Source organism: Bombus impatiens, unplaced genomic scaffold (genome assembly GCF_000188095.3).
Source record: "Bombus impatiens unplaced genomic scaffold, BIMP_2.2 scf_0773, whole genome shotgun sequence".
In the NCBI taxonomy this organism is placed as follows: domain Eukaryota; kingdom Metazoa; phylum Arthropoda; class Insecta; order Hymenoptera; family Apidae; genus Bombus; species Bombus impatiens.
This window is the reverse complement of record NT_177192.1, coordinates 79583-97733: the sequence shown is the minus strand read 5'-3', so window position 1 is coordinate 97733 and position 18151 is coordinate 79583. Positions and strand designations below refer to the sequence as shown.

Here is an 18151-nt window from a genome sequence, read left to right as displayed (position 1 = left end):
AGGCGCGTCAAATTGAATGTTGCTCGATTAATTTTCGTTGGTAAAATATTCGCCGGCGACTCCGCATTGCTCTGTCTCAAGATGAAATTTAATTATGCGAGTTAGCTTCACTCGGCCACACCGCGTTCCCGACGTTTTTTTCACACTAATAGGCTTATTAGTTTGTTATTCGTAGCTCGACGCCGCTACCTGAGAAGTTTCATGCGACCACCACGGACAACTTTAATTGGGTATCACTTCATTCCACATGTGCACCTTTTTTCTCCACCGAATGAAATAACTTGTTATTCCATCGCGCACCCGTGCCACATAAACAGTTCCTGTCTTACGCTTTTATTGCCACTTGTTATTTACGAAAATCAACAACACATCAAACAAACCACATCAGAAAAAAAGGTCATACTATATGTTAAATTGATATATTTTAGAAAATTGATTTCCTATATTCTCTAAAAAATTGTTAAATCTCTTTATGCTGTAAAAATCGCAAAAATATCGTGACTGCATTATGGAATAAAAATTGCCTGGTCCACTAAAAGACGTAGACCATAGCGTTCGTCTTAAGAACGGGTTAATTAGGTAAAGAATAGAGGAGCGATAATGTTCGAGTGTGTGCCGTTTCATGAGTGAGTAAAGAGTCATTGAAAATAAGGCTGCGTTTAGAAAACCATTGGCAATGCCGCGCCCCTGCTTTCCACTTAACCTTAAAACACGAAATTCTCGTTTACTGTTCGCCACGGAGATTGATAAGCGTTATTTTGATCTTTTGTAGGAAGTAGCTGAACACCCGTGGGACAACGCGATTCAGGGTGGAAACAGAAGGCAGAGTGAGGCAAATTCAGAACGACGGGGGAGTGTGACTGAATAATCGTGGAAACTTAAAGAGAAATTCTGGGTCAAGGTGAGTTTCTTTCCATCTCGAATAACGAAATTTTATTCTTCCGTCTGGGACTCACGGTACTAGCCTCTCGCAAACTCATTATTATAGTACTGTACCTTTATAATTTGTGTAAGGGTGGAAATTAATTGCCAAAGAAATTCCTTTCTTTAGAGTATTTCATATTTAATTCTAACTCGACTTCGCTTTAACATATTATCGTTTATAGTACAAAAAAAAAAAAAAAAATATATATATATATATATATTCTGCCAGAGTTCAGTTTTACTTAATCGGAACAAGATCTTCATCAGTACTTACAAATTACGATGCTTCTGGTACAATTAGCAGTACCATTTTCTACGACTACGCCATTAGTCGAAGTTCTGTTGGAGATTTCTTCTAACTTCACTTGAGAAGGATGCTCGAGAAGAACAGAAACTTGCGAATAAATTTTGATTGCCAGTTACGAGTGAAAGCGGGCAAGGAGGCTGACGGTGATGATTGTCTCTGTTGCTAATTAATTTCGACTCGCCGATTTCTCAAGAAAGTTTGAACGAGGTCCGGCGTAACTTCTCACGGGACGTAACCTTAAATGAGGTAGAGAAAACACTGGTGTATAGGGGAAGAGTAGAAGAGGATAGTCGGGGCTAGGAGAGCGTGGAAATCCTAGAAAGCCTCGGGGTCAGATAGCACGCTGGCGACGGCATTTGAACTTTGTCTAAGCAGAAACAGAGTCGTTTCCGAGTTAGCTCGGATTAATTCTGAAAGTTCCATGAGGTAACCCTCGAAGGGTTGAAGTACGGGTGTCGAGCTTCCGCTCACGGGATCTCAGGGGGATGGTTATTAAATTTTGATACTCCGGATTCCTGACTTTCCCTCCTGACAAACTTGCGTCGTTTTCTACGCTACACTACCAATACTGTTGTGAAACATTCGGAATAATTTCGGCTGTCGAAAGTTTCTTAGTACGAACGAAGAGAAGTTTTGCCCGTAGCGCTAGCAAATTCTAAATGAAAGTTTTCGTTTCAAATTTCAAATGTTCCAACTTACGAATTTTCAAATTGCGAATAGCCCAATTTTTAGATATTCAAATTAAAAGTCGTAAATTAAAATTGCCGAATTTCAAGTATAACAATTTTCTCAACAAGGTTTCTAAACATTTGTATTTCCAATAATAGTCACGATAGTACGGGTAAGAGAGTAGAGTAGGAAGTAACATTATCGGCGATGAAATTTGTTCTAGCAATTGTGAAGGATTTTTTCTTACTGATTATAGCTGCTAGCTCTGAAGGATTTGTAGACAAGAAACGAGCAGATGCTAAAGTTCCCTAGAATCGTTGGGATAGTACGTCATACAAACATGTCGGTATATGCACGCGAGTTGAGGTGGGGCGAAATTTCAGACCTGAAGATTTCGTTGAACTAATACCCGTGGGGCAAGAAATTGCAAACAAGATCTTCTCGTCGCCACCTCAAATTAATCCTTCGCGTGCAACAGATGAGACTTTGCTGTATGTGGCTCCTTGCTCATCTTTCAAGTTGCATCTCGATAATGATCGACCAAACAAATTGGTAAAACGATTTGAATATTTCGATATAGATTTTTATTAATCTTTGGGAAATTCTTTCTAACGTTTTAGTAATTTTTTTACATTATATATCCATCAAACCTAAAATGAAAATTACAAAGTTTTCCAAAACACTGCATTCCTAATCCTGATATGTAGGCTGCCGTTTCTTCAAAAAGAACTTCACAAATGCTCGTACTTTATTTCACGAGCGTTTCTCAATTTTCAAGGAGAATTTGAAGCATAAATTTAGAAATTGCTCGGTGAAATGCATTGGTTTCAGAAACACGAGAAAGGATTTCCAGACGGAGAAAAACGCTTCGAATTTCTTCCAAGCGATTCTGTCAATATTATATGGTCCGCTGAATTCCGACCTGTTTAATGAGATCATTTCCGTTTCTTTCTTCTTTATTCCAGTTTCCGCGTGTACCTGTTTTATCACTTTACCAGCGAGGAGAACATTCTCACCTTTCCACATTATTTCTTTGAAAACTCAATAACTATACGTAATTGCTTTCTGTCGTTTGCGTCTTCGCTCATTCTGGCAATAAAATACTTCGTTCTCCGCCTTGTCACGAACACGGCTGCGTTTTCTGTAAAACGACAACAAGTCGATACAAGAATCATTTCTCCGCGACGTGAGTCTTGTTTCGTTCGAATTTCAGGATTTCATTTAATTTCCTTGCCTCCTATCTGTCATATCAAACTGTCGTTTCGATCCTCCGATTGCGCAGAATAAGCTTGGTTTTCCTGTCAAAGTGGAAATCACTTTGAATCGCCCTGCTTAGGAAATCAATGAATTCTCATACTAGTTATAACATTATTTTTAAGGCAACTTCCATCTTTGCAACATTCATAATATCTACCGTTATATGATTTTGTTAAAAAATTATCTCAGAAGCTCATAAAAAATCTCTATATTCCCTCCAATATTTTATCAAATCCTCTTTTACCTTAATCCACAATAATTCAGAACATAACCACTTTTTCTGGACCAAATGAATGTCGTTAGAAGCAGTGCCACCCTTCCGTAAAATGCTCTGTATCTTGTCCCGAAGCGTCTTCCGGTTCTCGAGATATCGTCGTTCAAAGCGAGACTTAATTTGTCGCACTTCTCGTACCTGACACTCGCACGACATCACAAACCTGCCTCAAATTCGTATCCCATTGCGTGCACTGGTCAGCGGTAAATGCTGACGCAACAGTTTTTTTTACTGTTGCTGGAAAAAAAAAAATAGGTCACGGTGCATCCAAGAATTCAGCGCTTGTACGCTTGCACTTTGAAGCTCCGTATCTCGGCAACCATTTGAGATATCGGCATGAAGTAAACCGCGTTTTAAAGGCCGTGCATCCTAAAAATATATTCATAAGAAAATTCGTAGTTTTCCCGGGTGTAGTTTGCCTCAAAGAATATCATTACCTTTACGTTTGAACGCTATTAAGCGGTTCTGAATAAATTATAGTTGTGTTAAAGGCTTCGACTGTATGATTCGTGACACTTTTCAGATTTTGCATGTTTTTGTGGTCTTCGATAGACGATACTCGGATGATGTGTCACCTAATAGTTATTTGTCGGATTTGGACAATGCATTTTAATTTCTTGATATTATTTTTGTATTTATAGTTCTTTATTATTATTATTATTATTATTACTAAAGAGTTTCGGTGTCCCTTTCAGGGCAAAAACGTGCCAAGGTTTAATAAGAGAAGATACGAATGGAAGGTTTTGGAAAATTTCGAAACACACAATCTGAGGTAGTTTTTCACAGTGCCGAATCGACAACTTTGGAGAAATTTGCTCTTCGGGTATATTAATCGATAGATACGTACGAATCTTTGCAAAGACAGAATGCTGCTGAAAAATTCACGAGTACTGACAGTTTGCACTAATCCTGTTTAAATGCGTAGCAATGTTACGACGAGGATCGTGAAAGAGAGTCGGGATTTTCCGATACAGTTTTATTTTTGTCGCTGGTAGGTCGAACGAAAATCTTGTTTCTCGTCGTTGGTTCGCATAGCGTTCTCGACAGCGTAGCGTCGTTAAAACGACGTTAGAGACCTCACCTATGGGATATACGCAGTTATTCGCTCCCCCCCGGGAAATTGCTTGTGAAAGCTTGCCGTACATAAAACCCTTTCCAGCTAGCGAGCGGCGCGGAATAAATTTTTTTTCGAAAAGCTGTTGCGGCGATACTTACTCTCGATGTCCCCGTAGAACGATGCGGGCCGATTGATCGCAACAGAGTTTTCCATCGGACACAAAAAACGCTCTGTTCTGCCTGCCTTGCTTCTCTTTCCATTTCCTTCGCAAAATAACAGGACAAATCAGATAACGAACCGGGAATAGCCAATCGGATTTTCAAACGGGACACAATCCAGCTTGATATTGGAAAGCTCATCGTACAGAGTTCAATGAAATTATTCGACGCTAACACGTTGCTTTCTAACTTGATTTCCAGCAAATTTCCTGCCGCATTCATTCGGCGTTTCCCCGGGATTCATGTAATCTGTTCATGAAGAAACTTGCTCGCGAACAGGATTCCAAGAAAAATTGAACCTTGTGATCCAACGTCGACTGATTTGTGCGTTGCGAATGGATATACGTCAAGTGTGTTTTATCGCGGAACGTAGGTCGATAGGCAGATACAGTCATTACAAATGGAGCAACTGATAACACTCGCGCCCCTGTGTTTCCGATTTTGGACTCCAGTTCTATATAACTTTGCTCTACTTTCGTGCTATCCTTCGTATCACGCAAAACCTCTAATTCACTCAAGATATACTGCAGTAGAGTGCTAAAATACTTGAACACACGACTCACTAAGGAGACAAAGATCCGTTTCAACGACTCTTTCCAACCAGGCCGACTGATAACAACGACCAAGAGACAGAGTTTGTAAGTTTAATCGCAGTTTGACGGACGTTGCCCCAATTTCGCGATGTTACGTGGTATTCTTGTTATACGAAATACGCCACGACGGAGATCGCCAAGAAGGCAGGATACCACTTCGATGGTACTTCGTCAAAACTCGTCAAATGGGAAACGAGCCCGTTACAGGAGCGTTGGAAATTATTCGATGGGATTTCAAGCTGCTTCAGCTGCTCGGGTAACCTCCATAGAAGCCATATTCTGAAAATTGAAAACATTTCACGAGCGAATGGATAACGAAACGATGAACAGAGTGCACTCGGATTATCGAGAAGTCGCTTGACCAGAGTTGGCCAGTACTAAATGGAAATCGGTCATTAGATTTTTTTCCACTTGCCGCAGAAAAATGCGTATGTACGGAAATCCGATGTGAAATTTTTCAGCGATTTTCATTGTTAGTATCATGGAGTTACATGGTTTACAAAGTGAGCCTCTCGTAGTAGCACTTAGAAGCGTGCTCCGGCAGCTAAGCCCATCTCTGTTGCTGCAACTGTGTCAAACATTATGCAGGCAAGCAAAAGCCACTTGAAATGCAAATATTTGCAGCGGGCGTAATTAAAGCCCTTGTAGGTTTCAGTTGTTGGATTGGCACCCGTTGTTGGGAAAAATATTGTCTTTCGCATAAGAAATTTCTTTACAAGGTTTCTCTGTGAATTTTTGCAAATCATCGACGAGATAAACTTAAGAGTGCCGAAGAATTTTATTCCTTCGTGTGTATTATCGATATTTTCAAAGATACAATGGAAGGACCTGTGAATATTTAGTGCCTTTCGTATATTTATAAATAAAATAAAACAATATTGTACTAATATTCTTAGAACGATATTATTGTTAGGAAGTAAATGTAAAGGGATCCGCGGACACATTCAACGAAAAACATCCTATAAGACAATAAGGACATAGAATATTGTAACAGAATTCTATTTCCATGGTGCATATCGATTTTCGTGGATTGGAAAATTGCGAGGAGGTTTGAAATAACGAGTACATGCCGTTATTGGATCGCTGTTATGGTTGCCTGGAAAAAGTACCGGTTTTTATACTCGAAGGTCCATTGAAAGGGACTTTTCCCTGATATTTGCTGAATCGCTGGCAAATTTAACGAGACACATTCTGTAGATTATACGAAAGGGAGCGCAGGATTTTGAGATATCAAACATTTTAAAAACGTTGTTATTTTTAAATCATTTGTAAATCGATAAAATCACGTTATTCGCAGAATCTTCCATTTATAACTACAAAGCAGCAATTAAAAATTGTTATATCACGAACAATGAAGATATAAATGTCAATGGAAGACAATAACACATAGATTGTATAACATTGCAATATGTGTTTTACGTTGTAAAGGATTCTTTTGTATTTTATTCCGTGCGATAAAAAGTATTGTTTCAGTGGTTACAAAGTATCGAATTCGTCAGTGCAATCGAATGTTATTTACGAACGATTGCGTCTGCTGGTATAAATATTATATCTACGCATACACGAGAGCAAGATCTCTTTCTGGGCGAAACATGCGCGTGCTTTTTTGCGGTACGCTGGCAGAACGTAGTTTAAAATGGTTCGAAACGTGATCTCGAGCGAACATGTTTGACCATTTGTCGAGAAAATTGGAATTCCTTTGGCAGAGAACGCGTGGCGATACAAGTGAAATAAAACGTTACAATAATTTGCAATTTAATCAAATAAAGAAAAGCATTATCGCCGATGTTCATTCTCTTTCATCGTTTGGTTAATTTTACGCTTGAATACTAGAGGGAACGAAACTTTCAGTTCCACTTAAAAATCAACGATTATTTCTCCGCCTTAAAATTACCCATATAATTCTTCAAACCAAATTGATCCATCTCGGAACAAGAAATTGCATTAGTATCTCATCCTATCTGCCCTAGCAATTTTCTGTGAAACCAGAGGAAGAATCTTTCGTCATCTATCTTGACGCGATGCAAGCTATCTTTGCAGGCCGACTTGGCCTGACCTGTTTTAATTTTCAATTTCCACGGGAACAGGAAGCAACAACCACTTGGCTCGATAGCCAACCTTCAACTCCAGAGAACCATCTCGTCTCGACAATTATTTTCGAAGTGGTTACGGATTGCTGCGATTAAGTCGATTAAATATTAGTAACGCGAATTGATCGTGATCTTCGTTCGATTTCCAACATCGCGTCAATCGGGAGAAAACCGGCATTGATTTTCTTTCCGCCTTCCGGTTAGACCGGAGGTGTTTATCCGGTAACCAAGGGTAGGAAATTCGTGACGAGTTGGGGAGAACGAGCGGAGCAACACCGGAGAGACATTTCCATCACAAAAACGGCCGCTTTCGGTGGATCAAACCGGGAGGACGCCACTCGAATATGTATGGGGCCGAAAGGGGCCATCGGTACTCGACAGCCCTCGTTCGGGATATTCATCAGGAGTCCAGAACTTCCGTTTCCGCGAGTTCAGGTGCTGGATCAATTCATCGAGTGGAGATGAAGGGGTTTATGGAGATGAAGGAAGTTAAAATTAAGATGATTGCTCGCTGGGATTTTTGCGAAAGAAGCGGATGTGCAATTTCTTGAACGATAATCTTGAGTTTAATATTCTAGAAGATTTAAATCAAACAATTTAGGGGGAAATTTTAATCGTCTAATCTGTTGAGCTTTCGACATTGAGAAATCAGATGGAAGAACAATTATCGAGCCGGCGATTGTGCAATTATTTTAATTCGTCGACGTTCGCAATGATGACAATTGGATGTAATTTTTACAAAAGGGAGGGGAATTGAGAAGTGAAATTGGAAAAGGATTCTTAGTAATTGTGAAATTATTTTTATTCACTTATTATTGATTATTGATTATTCGCTGTTGGCTGGGATTTTTACGAAAGAAGAGGATTTCACATTTTTTAAACAGTAATCTTGAATATAATATTCTACAAAGTGTAGAATAAATATTTGAGGAATCGGTAATAAATTACAAGATTCTTACACGTTGGATTTCCAATGGAGAGAAATTGAAACAGAAAAATTCTTGATAATTGTTGAAATTCGTTAATGCTTATGGCGATTCATTTTTTAATATCGCTTCTTACGACTTCCGCAAACAATCGTACAAACGAGATAGAAATTCCAGTGTTGTCTGCCATTCCGCGTAATAGGATAAAGTCAAAAGAACTCATAGCATGGAATTGTTTTTCTACTTACCATTGTGCTCAATTCGATAAGTAGGGCATTGGAACAACATCGCAATGAACGGGCGCGGTGTTTCAGGACCTACTTAGAGAATTCTTTAAATTAAATTTTCTCGGTGCACCACTTCCAACGTTTACGTAATTTTCATTTCTTTCCAATAACAATCACGCGTATACATTACAGAATATCTGTTCCCGTTAATCAACGTTTTCCAAGCAGTTGGTTAAACACGAAAACGCAAGCGCGCGGAATAACGCTCTCGAAAATATATAGACGCAGTTAAAGGATTTTCCAACGTGATGCGCTCTAATTCCTTCCTACGTTCGAATTGAAATCAGCGAATTATTTCGAATCATTCTGAAAACTTGAAGAGGAATCTTTGCGTCCACGATCGTCGGCGAATCTCTCTCTTATTCCACTTTGAAAAAGTTTGGGATAAAAACATGGCGTTACGAGGACAAGCGTAAACATTTTTGAAAAAGGATTTTTGAAAGGAAACCGAGAACGATTTATCAAAAGATCGGATTACCTCAGGGGAACGTGTTACTTGTGCTACAAAACGTTCGAATTCCGTTCAGAACATTTCTGTATGGTCATCAAGGATGGAATATCGTGGTCGTGAAGGAGAAAAAGGCATGAGTTATGTGGGATTGCCGTGACCCTCTTGAAATCGTAACGCCGAATCAATGGTCCTTCGTTTGGTTGGCCAAGTTTTTCTTTTCTCCCCCCCTCCCCCCTCCTCACCGCCTTGGGATTTTTGTTGTGACTCGAATAAAATTGGAAGGATGGATGACGTATAACCGAATATAACTGCGAAAATCCGCTGACTGTCCAAGGAAAAGGTAACAAACAAAAAAGTTCCTTTCGATAGAATGATTTTATCCATGTATCAACCGTGAATGTCGAGAATCATTAAATTGCTCGAAACTTCAGGGACAATTTCACTTCGTTTTAAAGATATATATATGCGTGTGTGACATGTTTATATGTCTTTTGGTATCTTTGGAAGTTGACAAAATTTAAGAAGCATGTGAGAAGACAAAATGGAAAGAAAATTCGAGATTTCTGTAAGAGTAGAAGTTTCTATGGTGTGCAGTTATGTTGCTACGTCGGGTCCTGGAAGTTAACGTGACCGTCGTGCGAAATCCCAGTATGACCATCGAGAGAACGACAATAACCTTGAGAAACGAACATTTCCCAGACATTACCGATCTCTTCATCGATGTATCGTACTATTTTCTATCTTCTAATACCCAGTGGAACGTTGGAATACCTTCGATACCATCCGTGATTTAATATATTTGATACTTTATAGTTTTTTTATAGTATTGCACAATACTGCTTCTTTTTCCTATTCGGTATAAAATAATACTCACGTTTCGATGTTGAAGTTATACACTGGTTACACGAAAGTTTAAACACTTATCATAGAAATATTTCATATATATAATTGTATGTGTTGTATAAAATATTTTGAAATATCGTTAGCACCGTGGTGAGACATAACTATCGTGATTGTATTGGTCAGATTTAAAACCAGTCTGAAAATGTATGTAAAAGTTACAAAATATTTATAAGATATTGCAAACATATATCTATTGTTAGTAAAAAATGCTTAAAAAATCTTAGACATGTGATATGATCTATAAGGTTTTGATTTTATTTTATTTATCTACCATTCTATTCTTGTATCTTATTAAATTTTTTGATAAGTTTCTTTTTATTATATATTTGTATTTTATATTCATAAAATGAGAATATACAAGTGTTCGAATATTTTTGTAAGTCAGTTTTGTTTGTTAATATGACATATTCTTGAACGTATTCAAAGAATCAAGGCTCTATCTGTATTTTCGGTGTTTGAATTATTTAAACTGACCATGAATGTTATCGACATGATCGTTTTCGGAGGTATTCCAGCATCCTCGGTTGTTTCACGTTCACAGCTGATTGAAGGCAATTTAATTTAATGCGCATTCAATATTTAATCCACTTAATATTAATCGTGATAGAGCTCTCGCCGCTTTCATTATACCTTTCAACCGTTTCATAAATGGAAAATTTCTCATCTACAACGGAACCGGTGTCGATTTATCTCAACGTTACAGTCGAATGCACGCACAAAAATATTGAAAAATGAAGGAACATCGTTTCCAACTCTTTGGTACACGATACAAAAGCTTTTCGACTGTGAAAAACAGATTCCTCTTTTATTTCCCATCATTTCAAATTTTGCGCAATAATTGATTTATTATATTCAAACCTAACTTTATGAACTTCTCACTGGTTCATAAAAATGTTTGATTTTATAAAAATATTTTCTGAATATATCATACGTATTATATAAAACATTTGGAAATTTCATTAGCACTTCAACGATTGTCATGACCATATTGGCAAAATCCGGAATCGAATCTGAAGATTTGTATAGCATAAATATACAGGATATTCATTGCAAGTATACACTTCTCCAAAATCAACAAAGATTATACTCGTAAACCACAGTATTTCGTGAGAAGTTTCAACATTAATTATATGTTTGTCTAATTTCTTACTAAGTGCACGTTTGTAATAAATGCTTGTAACTTTTAGATGTTACGTTCTTGGATTTGTTTCAAACTTTACCGATATAATCATGTGTCTGGGTTAAGGTGCTGATGAAATTCCAAAAAGTTTCGTATAACATTCGCTATATTATATTCGTCTTTAAAATTTTCAATGATATGTGTTCGAATCCTCTTGTGGGGCATTGTGTGTTAATATCAATATTGAAAGGTAAATGGAATTGATAGAAAGGCGAGTTTGGTCAGTCGTGGAATTGGTTTTTAAATAGAAGATTTACGATAGCTTGTCTCTGTAATTCGTATAATAATAATTTGCATCGAACGTCGTTGACAGCAAAAAATTCGACAGAAATATGTTCGCGAGTCGTATAAACGTTAATAAATTTTCATTTGAATCGGTCACGTGCATCACGATATTCGCACAGGTCGAGACAATCTGCGACGAGCAACCGTTCAGAATTTATTGCCGGATCTCCGAGCGGGACTACGTGCCCGTGTACAACTTTATCAGCTTTAAAGGCGGCTTCGAGCTGATATGCAGTCCAAAGTAAACATAATGCTTCGCGATTATAATCAACTTGTTGGATTCGAGTATCCCCGTTCCACGAAAAATCGCCATACGTTTGGCGATTTTGTCGAACTATTCGGAAAGTTCGTAGAGAAATGTAACAAAAATTCGAACTTCATGTATTTTGATAGATCAATCATTCTGTGGAACAATATATGCACCGTTTTTCTTTTCTTTTTTACTCACATGATTTCTCTCTTTGGAAAACGATCGGAATTTTTCATAAAATTTATTAGGGACTGAAACAAATAATACTGGAATTACATTTGTTAAAGTGGACATAGAATTGATATATTCTCCACGCCTGTCGTTGCCTCAAGCAAATCATTGTTACGTATTGTGATATTATTTTGTTTTTTCTTGTTCGACTGCCGGGTGATTCCGGTGCATAAGAGCGAAGTGTGAAGCCCATAACAATGATAGCGTACAAAGTATTCCCTTTTACTTGCTAAATTACAACAATATTATATGACGAATATAACGGAGGAATACGACATGTTACATTTTTCATTTATTACGGAAAAAGTAAGTTTAAAGTTCAGCCGTCAATCAATCTGAAGTTACCAATATTATTTTTCTATTTTGTGTTAATGCTAAGTACATGTTTTTCTATCCTCTTCATAATTTTAAAAATATTTGTCACGATACCTTAATACCCTCTCCTAATAATTATACTTTTGTTTTTGTATAAAATTTTAGCTGCTATTAGCTACTAATCATGAGGTGGAATGGTGTGATAGGTACTGAAGTACACTCGGTGATGCTTAACCAATAACGTTTATTAAACAAATAACAACAACTGACAGTCTGCAATTAACATCGGCTGATTGTTAACGTCGATACGCAATATCGTCGTTCGGTCGGTTTCTCGGTAAAAACGTGGCCGTTTCTTTCGCCTTTCTCGTCGCACGGTTCGGGGTCGAATGTGCTTATTTTTTTGACCGAACTGACTCTTTCCGTTGCCCATCGGTATCCCCCCTGGCGTGCGTTTGTTCCAGTGCCTTCGGGGCTGTCGCCTGCATGCCCTTCGGAGAAATTCGGCTGGAGGAGCGTGAGGATACCGATGACAGATTGAGTGCGTCGTGTCACGTTTTGTGTCGCGGAGCCGTTAGAAAGTTCCATAGTCCTTGTCGCCACAATCATATTAAAATAAAGTTTTTTAAACAAAAGGTTAAAATAAGAGAATGGGAAAAAATGAACCTATAAAATTTTCTCCAGTGATTTTCATATGTGAGATATTAATTTATTGTTAACTTTTTTTAGTTTCCATTATTCTTGACAAGTTCCAAATAAATTTTCATTTGTTTAATCTCACGATATACGCAAAAAAATATATTGATTACGAACTTTCCGAACAACCTAATTTTTTCTTTGAACCAATACTGCTAATACCAAATAAAATGAGGCTCGTAAAAGGTTGATGATTTGATTAACGTGAAATATTTTTCTGTAGACTTTATGTGGTCGTAGACGAACCAGTTCTCGACACTCCGTCGACTAGGAGCGGAAGTAGAGATTCGATACGAAAAAGCAGTTATTTCGGGGAAATTAGTAGCAGAGGTAGCGAAGAATTTAAGGTCAAATCTGATGTACCGTCGACATTGATGTTGTCCGATATTGAGATACTGCAGGTATATAAAACGCTTATGTTAGAAAATTGGAGAGTTTATATGGAGTTTTATACACAATGAAATAATCAAACATCGCAAAGTAAGAGTAATGGAGCTACTCGTGAAAAATAATCAAATTTATTGGGTTTTAGTGCGCTCTATCTATCTTAAAAGAGTGTGACGATGATCCTGGTGTATCTTTTCGTTATTTATTCGTGAATACACCTCCGTTACACGGACGTGAATTAAAAGACACGGACAGACAAGTGAAGGTTTTGGTGAAGGGTAAGTTATTGAAAGATGATTACAAAATGTTAGTATAATTATTCATTTCAATTACACTCTCGATCATTTGATATTATTAATTTTAATTAAATATCTATTGTAATACAGAATCTGATATTTATCAAACAGGTTAATTCCACGACAAATTTTTAATTTTATGAAAGATTTATTTCATATCACTAGCTGTACTTTGGACATCAAAGAATGAAAATATAATAACGTAGATTCATAAACAGCAAAGAGATTGTAAAGTCACCTGTATTTCTTCTGCTTTCTTAGTTATTTCTTTATAAACTTCCTCGAGATGAACAGCTTTGTCATTATTGGTTTTAAATTTCTATTATCTTTCGTACGTAGCTTCCAACAGCAAATGCTCGATCTCCTATTCATATTTCCATTAGATTTTCACGTGGAAACGAAGTTCGATAAAAACTCGTTCACCGCGAGCGAAATCCAAGTTTCGGGTAAAAGTTTCTTAATTTGATTACCACATTCGAAACGAAAAGTGTCTGGTTACCATTATTCAGCAACACCCATTCGAACATATCGAATTGTGGCTATGGTGCACGTACGCAATTGAGACTCCGCAATCAGCCAGAAGTGGCCAATCGTTTTTCCAGCAAGTGCCATTTTTCCAGCTGTAGCAATTACCGGCTAATGCATCCCGCTAGTGCACTCACTAAAGCACATTCATCAGAAAAAAGGAGGAAGGGGGGAAGTAAAATAAAAAAAAAAAGAAGAAGAAAAGAGTAAAAGTGAAAATCGATGAGAGGACGAAGGGAAAGATAATAAAGAAGAAAAAGAAGGACGCGATGAGGAAGCTACACAAATTGAGAGACATAGGTTCAGTGGCCACGTACAGTTGGAGTTTCGTATTTACAGAAGTTTAATTGAGTTTACTTACATGATTAATTGTGGATTGTGACATCATCACGAGCCAGAACTCGATGTCGGGTTAATTATTTGCCTTTCATTGTGCGCTCTACTTCGCGAAAGGTTCTACCAAAGCATTCTTGTTGCTCTGAACTCGAGCCCTAGATCGTTCCAAGTGCTTTACTTTCGTGCCGTAGAGGGAATTGAAGATTTTTGTTGCGCCGTCCTTCGAGGTCGGCCCGCGTTCCTTGTATTTGCTTTCGTTTGATTTCGTTGCTTTGGTCGAGGCGATATTCACGTTTCTGTGAATGAGACGTACATTTCTTAGCCTTTCTGAGGTCGTGTAACTCGTAAATAGGGGGTGGAAGGAATTAATGGAATAATGCTGTATTTAAACTAGTTTTGACAGGTGTCTTTGAATACATTCTTCTTACCTGAAAACAGAAAACTAAAATTCTCTTGTATTTTTTATATAGCATCCTATATTATTTTCTTACGTTCTTAAACTAGATGAAAAAGTTAGTTAAAAAGTACATCATACAGTCTAAAGAAATAAAAAGAAAAAGAATCTCGATCGTGACAATCAATTCGTGTTGTGTCTATTAGAATAAAGTAGAGTATATGTTATTCAAATTAATCGCAGCACATGTTGTTCGGATAATTAAATTTTTGCATAATTTTTTGTATATTAAAACAATTTCGTCTAAAAGGGAAAATTATTTTGTGTGATGTAAGTATTTCTTCCAGTTCCCCTTTTTATTTACTAATTTTTCTTATAAGCGACCATCTTCAGACAAGAGACACACCTTTCATTAATCAAAAATCTATTAAATTATTAGTTTCCAAAAATCTATTAAATTAATCGACTAATTAATTTCCAATAACCTATTAACTTAATCGATGTTCTAATAATCAAAGTTCTATCGTATTAACACCGGAAGAAGATAATTAATACCCCCATTGCATCCTCCTCGTTTCCTTTGTAGTTTAATTTTATCGTTGACAGTCCTTCTTCTCACTAAAATCGGAAATTCAAATGAAATATTTTACACCTTATAGGACGAAAAGCCCATAATATTCTCGAAATTCCAGTTTATGATTTCCTACTATTACGGACGAAGAAAACTGGCAGACGCTGAATTATTAAAATTTGATCTGTCTGTGGAAGTTGGTTTAATTATGTATTATATGTACATATATGTATATTATGTATACGTATATAATAAACCGGAGCAAGTTTATGGGGGATCCGTGTAACGAGGTGAATCTCGGTCTGGCCGAGATCAGTCGATCTCTCGTAAAGGAATTTTACTATCGGTTTCTACCCAAAGACGTGCGATGGATTATCCTGCGTTTTCTTATCGGTACTCTTGGCCGCTTATCGCGGCAGGAGCCAACGTACGGAGGCTCCATTTTAGTAACGATCCGTTTGTTCGCCTAGGTTTCCCACGGCCCAAAGCGAAGCCTTCTCACGAACCGTTTCCGGAAGTGAGGAACATACTCTCTCAGGCCACCAGCAAGGGCTCGAAGAAAAGAAGAACGTAAAATTGTGTCGAGTTTTTCTATATCTTTCATTTAATTTCCAATCTTTCGATTTCAATGCGAATAGTTAACGAAGTCGATAAATTCACTATCTGCGTGAATAAGCTAAAAGTGTAATGTGATATTGTTGTAAAAATATTTTGTATAAAGCTTGGTATATAAAATAGGAAATTTAAATTCCTTTCTGGAATCAGTTTGGTCCAAGATTTCGGATAATTTTGATCAAGCGGTGGAATAATTAACGAAAGCTGGATAAGTGCAACGTTATTAGGAAACGTAAATAAAATAAGTTGCATTTTATTTTGCCAAGGTACGGAAATATAGTGAAATAGTAAATGCTTTACAGAGGTGCATTATAATCTAAGAATAGATTGGAATAATATAAATTAGAAATGAAACGTTGCGTTAACACAACATTGGATTTCAATAAACGTATACACAGGAGAGAACGATATAGATGACCCAAAATGATTTCATTGTCCAGAAAGCAGTCTCGTCACGGAGATGAATTTAAGACAGACTTCAAAAATGTATGTGATGATTCTTATATGAGCCAGCACATGAGCGTGTTGCTACACTCGCGTCGCTCTAATGATCATTAAGGAGCCTGAGAATGGTCGACAGGTCGTACAAGTACCGAAACTTTGCTAAAGTATTTTCTGCTTTTTTCTTGTCTTTTATTTTTTAAGAGGCATCCCATGAAGTTTCTTCGATCCTTCTATTTTCTCGCGCGTGTGTTTCTTTTCAAATTGACGCGATTTCGCGTCCACATTTTAGGATATGGTAAAGTGTGTATTTGAAAAAATAATTCGACTAACACTACAGTGATGTTATTTGAATCAGAAACGATATATTGTAGTATGTAAGAACTAACAAAATTGCATTGCTGAAGTATGGCAATTACAACTAAGAGTATTAACTGTATTTGTTCCTTTAAGAGAGTTAAATTAAAGAAGTTAAAAATTGTTCATAACCGAATTTAGTGAATTGCAAGACAAATTACTTACCTTCACTAAAATACCCTTCTGGCCCAAATAACTCTACCTCAACCTAGCATACTTTGACTTTTTCATAAAGATACTCCCATTTTATCTCTTCGTCAAACCAAGGAGCCTGTCTGCTTCGTGTGTCAAAGATGATTCATTCAAGTTTCAAAGCACGGATATCACCGCGCGTGTTGTATCATAGTTTCATCGCTCCTGTATGCAGGAACAAATTTTCAATCCAAAAAGATATCTAGTGAAAGAAAGAGGGTGAGAGAGAGAGAGAGAGAGAGAGAGAAAGAAAGGAAAATCCTTTTTCCGTTTAATCTTGTCTGCGAGAGGAACAAATAGCCGGTAACTTTCGCGCGGTGAATCGCTGGGAGAAAACCGGACGTGTTTTAAGTCTCTCGGTCGGATGGTTAAAAAATGTAAATCGCGTTTGGAGCGCAATTAAAAGTTCAAAGGTGGTAAACCCCTGTATCGTGTCAGGTTTTTTTCGCCAAGAGTAATCAAAGCTACGCGTGTCTACGGGATAAAAGAGAGGATGTACTTTGTTTTCGCGTTTAAGTTAGAAAAATGTGGCCTTTTAATATTAATCGTACGAAATCCCGCGCGATTCACTGAAACTCACCGCAAATGGAATAATCAGAAGTTTCGTTTCTCCGGAAATATTTTATCCCGTGAGATCTGTAGTTTTCGAAGCAGCGCTGTGATATAAAAAGATTATAAAATTCAAAGCGCCACGTGTGCTAAAACTCACATTAATTACCAATGCCTGTTAAACGCGGGCGCTTTTCAATTTTTAACATATTTTCATATAACGTGACGAGAATGGCAGTCACTACGCGATGTTGAAAAAGCGACCTTTGATGTGATAACTCGCTTCGAAAAATCGGAACCCGTCGTGAAAATTACAGGAAAATTTTCTCATTATTTACCCTTTAAACGCGTCGAACCTTGCGTGGTATTTCGCGCATCCCGTGCGCTCTGTACGTATGTGCACAGAACGTGATGCAGTGATTAGAGACGCAGCGTGACGTCAATGGGCCAAAGTGTCTGTCCTTGTTAGAGTAGCGGTTTCTGGAATGTTGCGTTCACGCGTTCGAATGCACCCGGGCCCGTTCTGGGTTTCGACGCGGTTTGGCAGGGAATTCGCTAGTCTGTGTCCTCTCGTC

The 18151-nt window shown here is 37.5% G+C and overlaps 2 protein-coding genes across 2 annotated transcripts in view; both read left to right on the top strand.

The window, feature by feature from the left end:
• The first annotated feature begins 773 nt into the window (after positions 1-773).
• The window catches only part of LOC100742601, an 85441-nt gene continuing 68063 nt past the window's right edge, over positions 774-18151 (top strand). The window contains exon 1 of the mRNA XM_003492602.4: positions 774-901. The gene's annotated coding sequence lies outside the window, so the exon portion shown is untranslated. The remainder of the gene's footprint in view (positions 902-18151) is intronic.
• Positions 9589-16451, top strand: LOC112213571. Its single transcript, XM_024370483.2, has 5 exons — positions 9589-9775; positions 11541-11662; positions 13137-13314; positions 13446-13578; positions 15893-16451. The coding sequence occupies exons 1-5, from the start codon at positions 9650-9652 to the stop codon at positions 15994-15996; spliced, it is 663 nt and encodes a 220-aa protein (XP_024226251.1). The 5' UTR covers positions 9589-9649; the 3' UTR covers positions 15997-16451.

Bases quoted from the DNA above. Each gene is read 5' to 3' on its own strand.
- LOC112213571 (XM_024370483.2), top strand. From the start codon at position 9,650: ATGTTGCTACGTCGGGTCCTGGAAGTTAACGTGACCGTCGTGCGAAAT. The intron at 11,663-13,136 runs GTAAACATAATG...ATTTTTCTGTAG, and splicing joins GAGCTGATATGCAGTCCAAA to ACTTTATGTGGTCGTAGACG. The intron at 13,315-13,445 runs GTATATAAAACG...ATTGGGTTTTAG, and splicing joins CCGATATTGAGATACTGCAG to TGCGCTCTATCTATCTTAAA.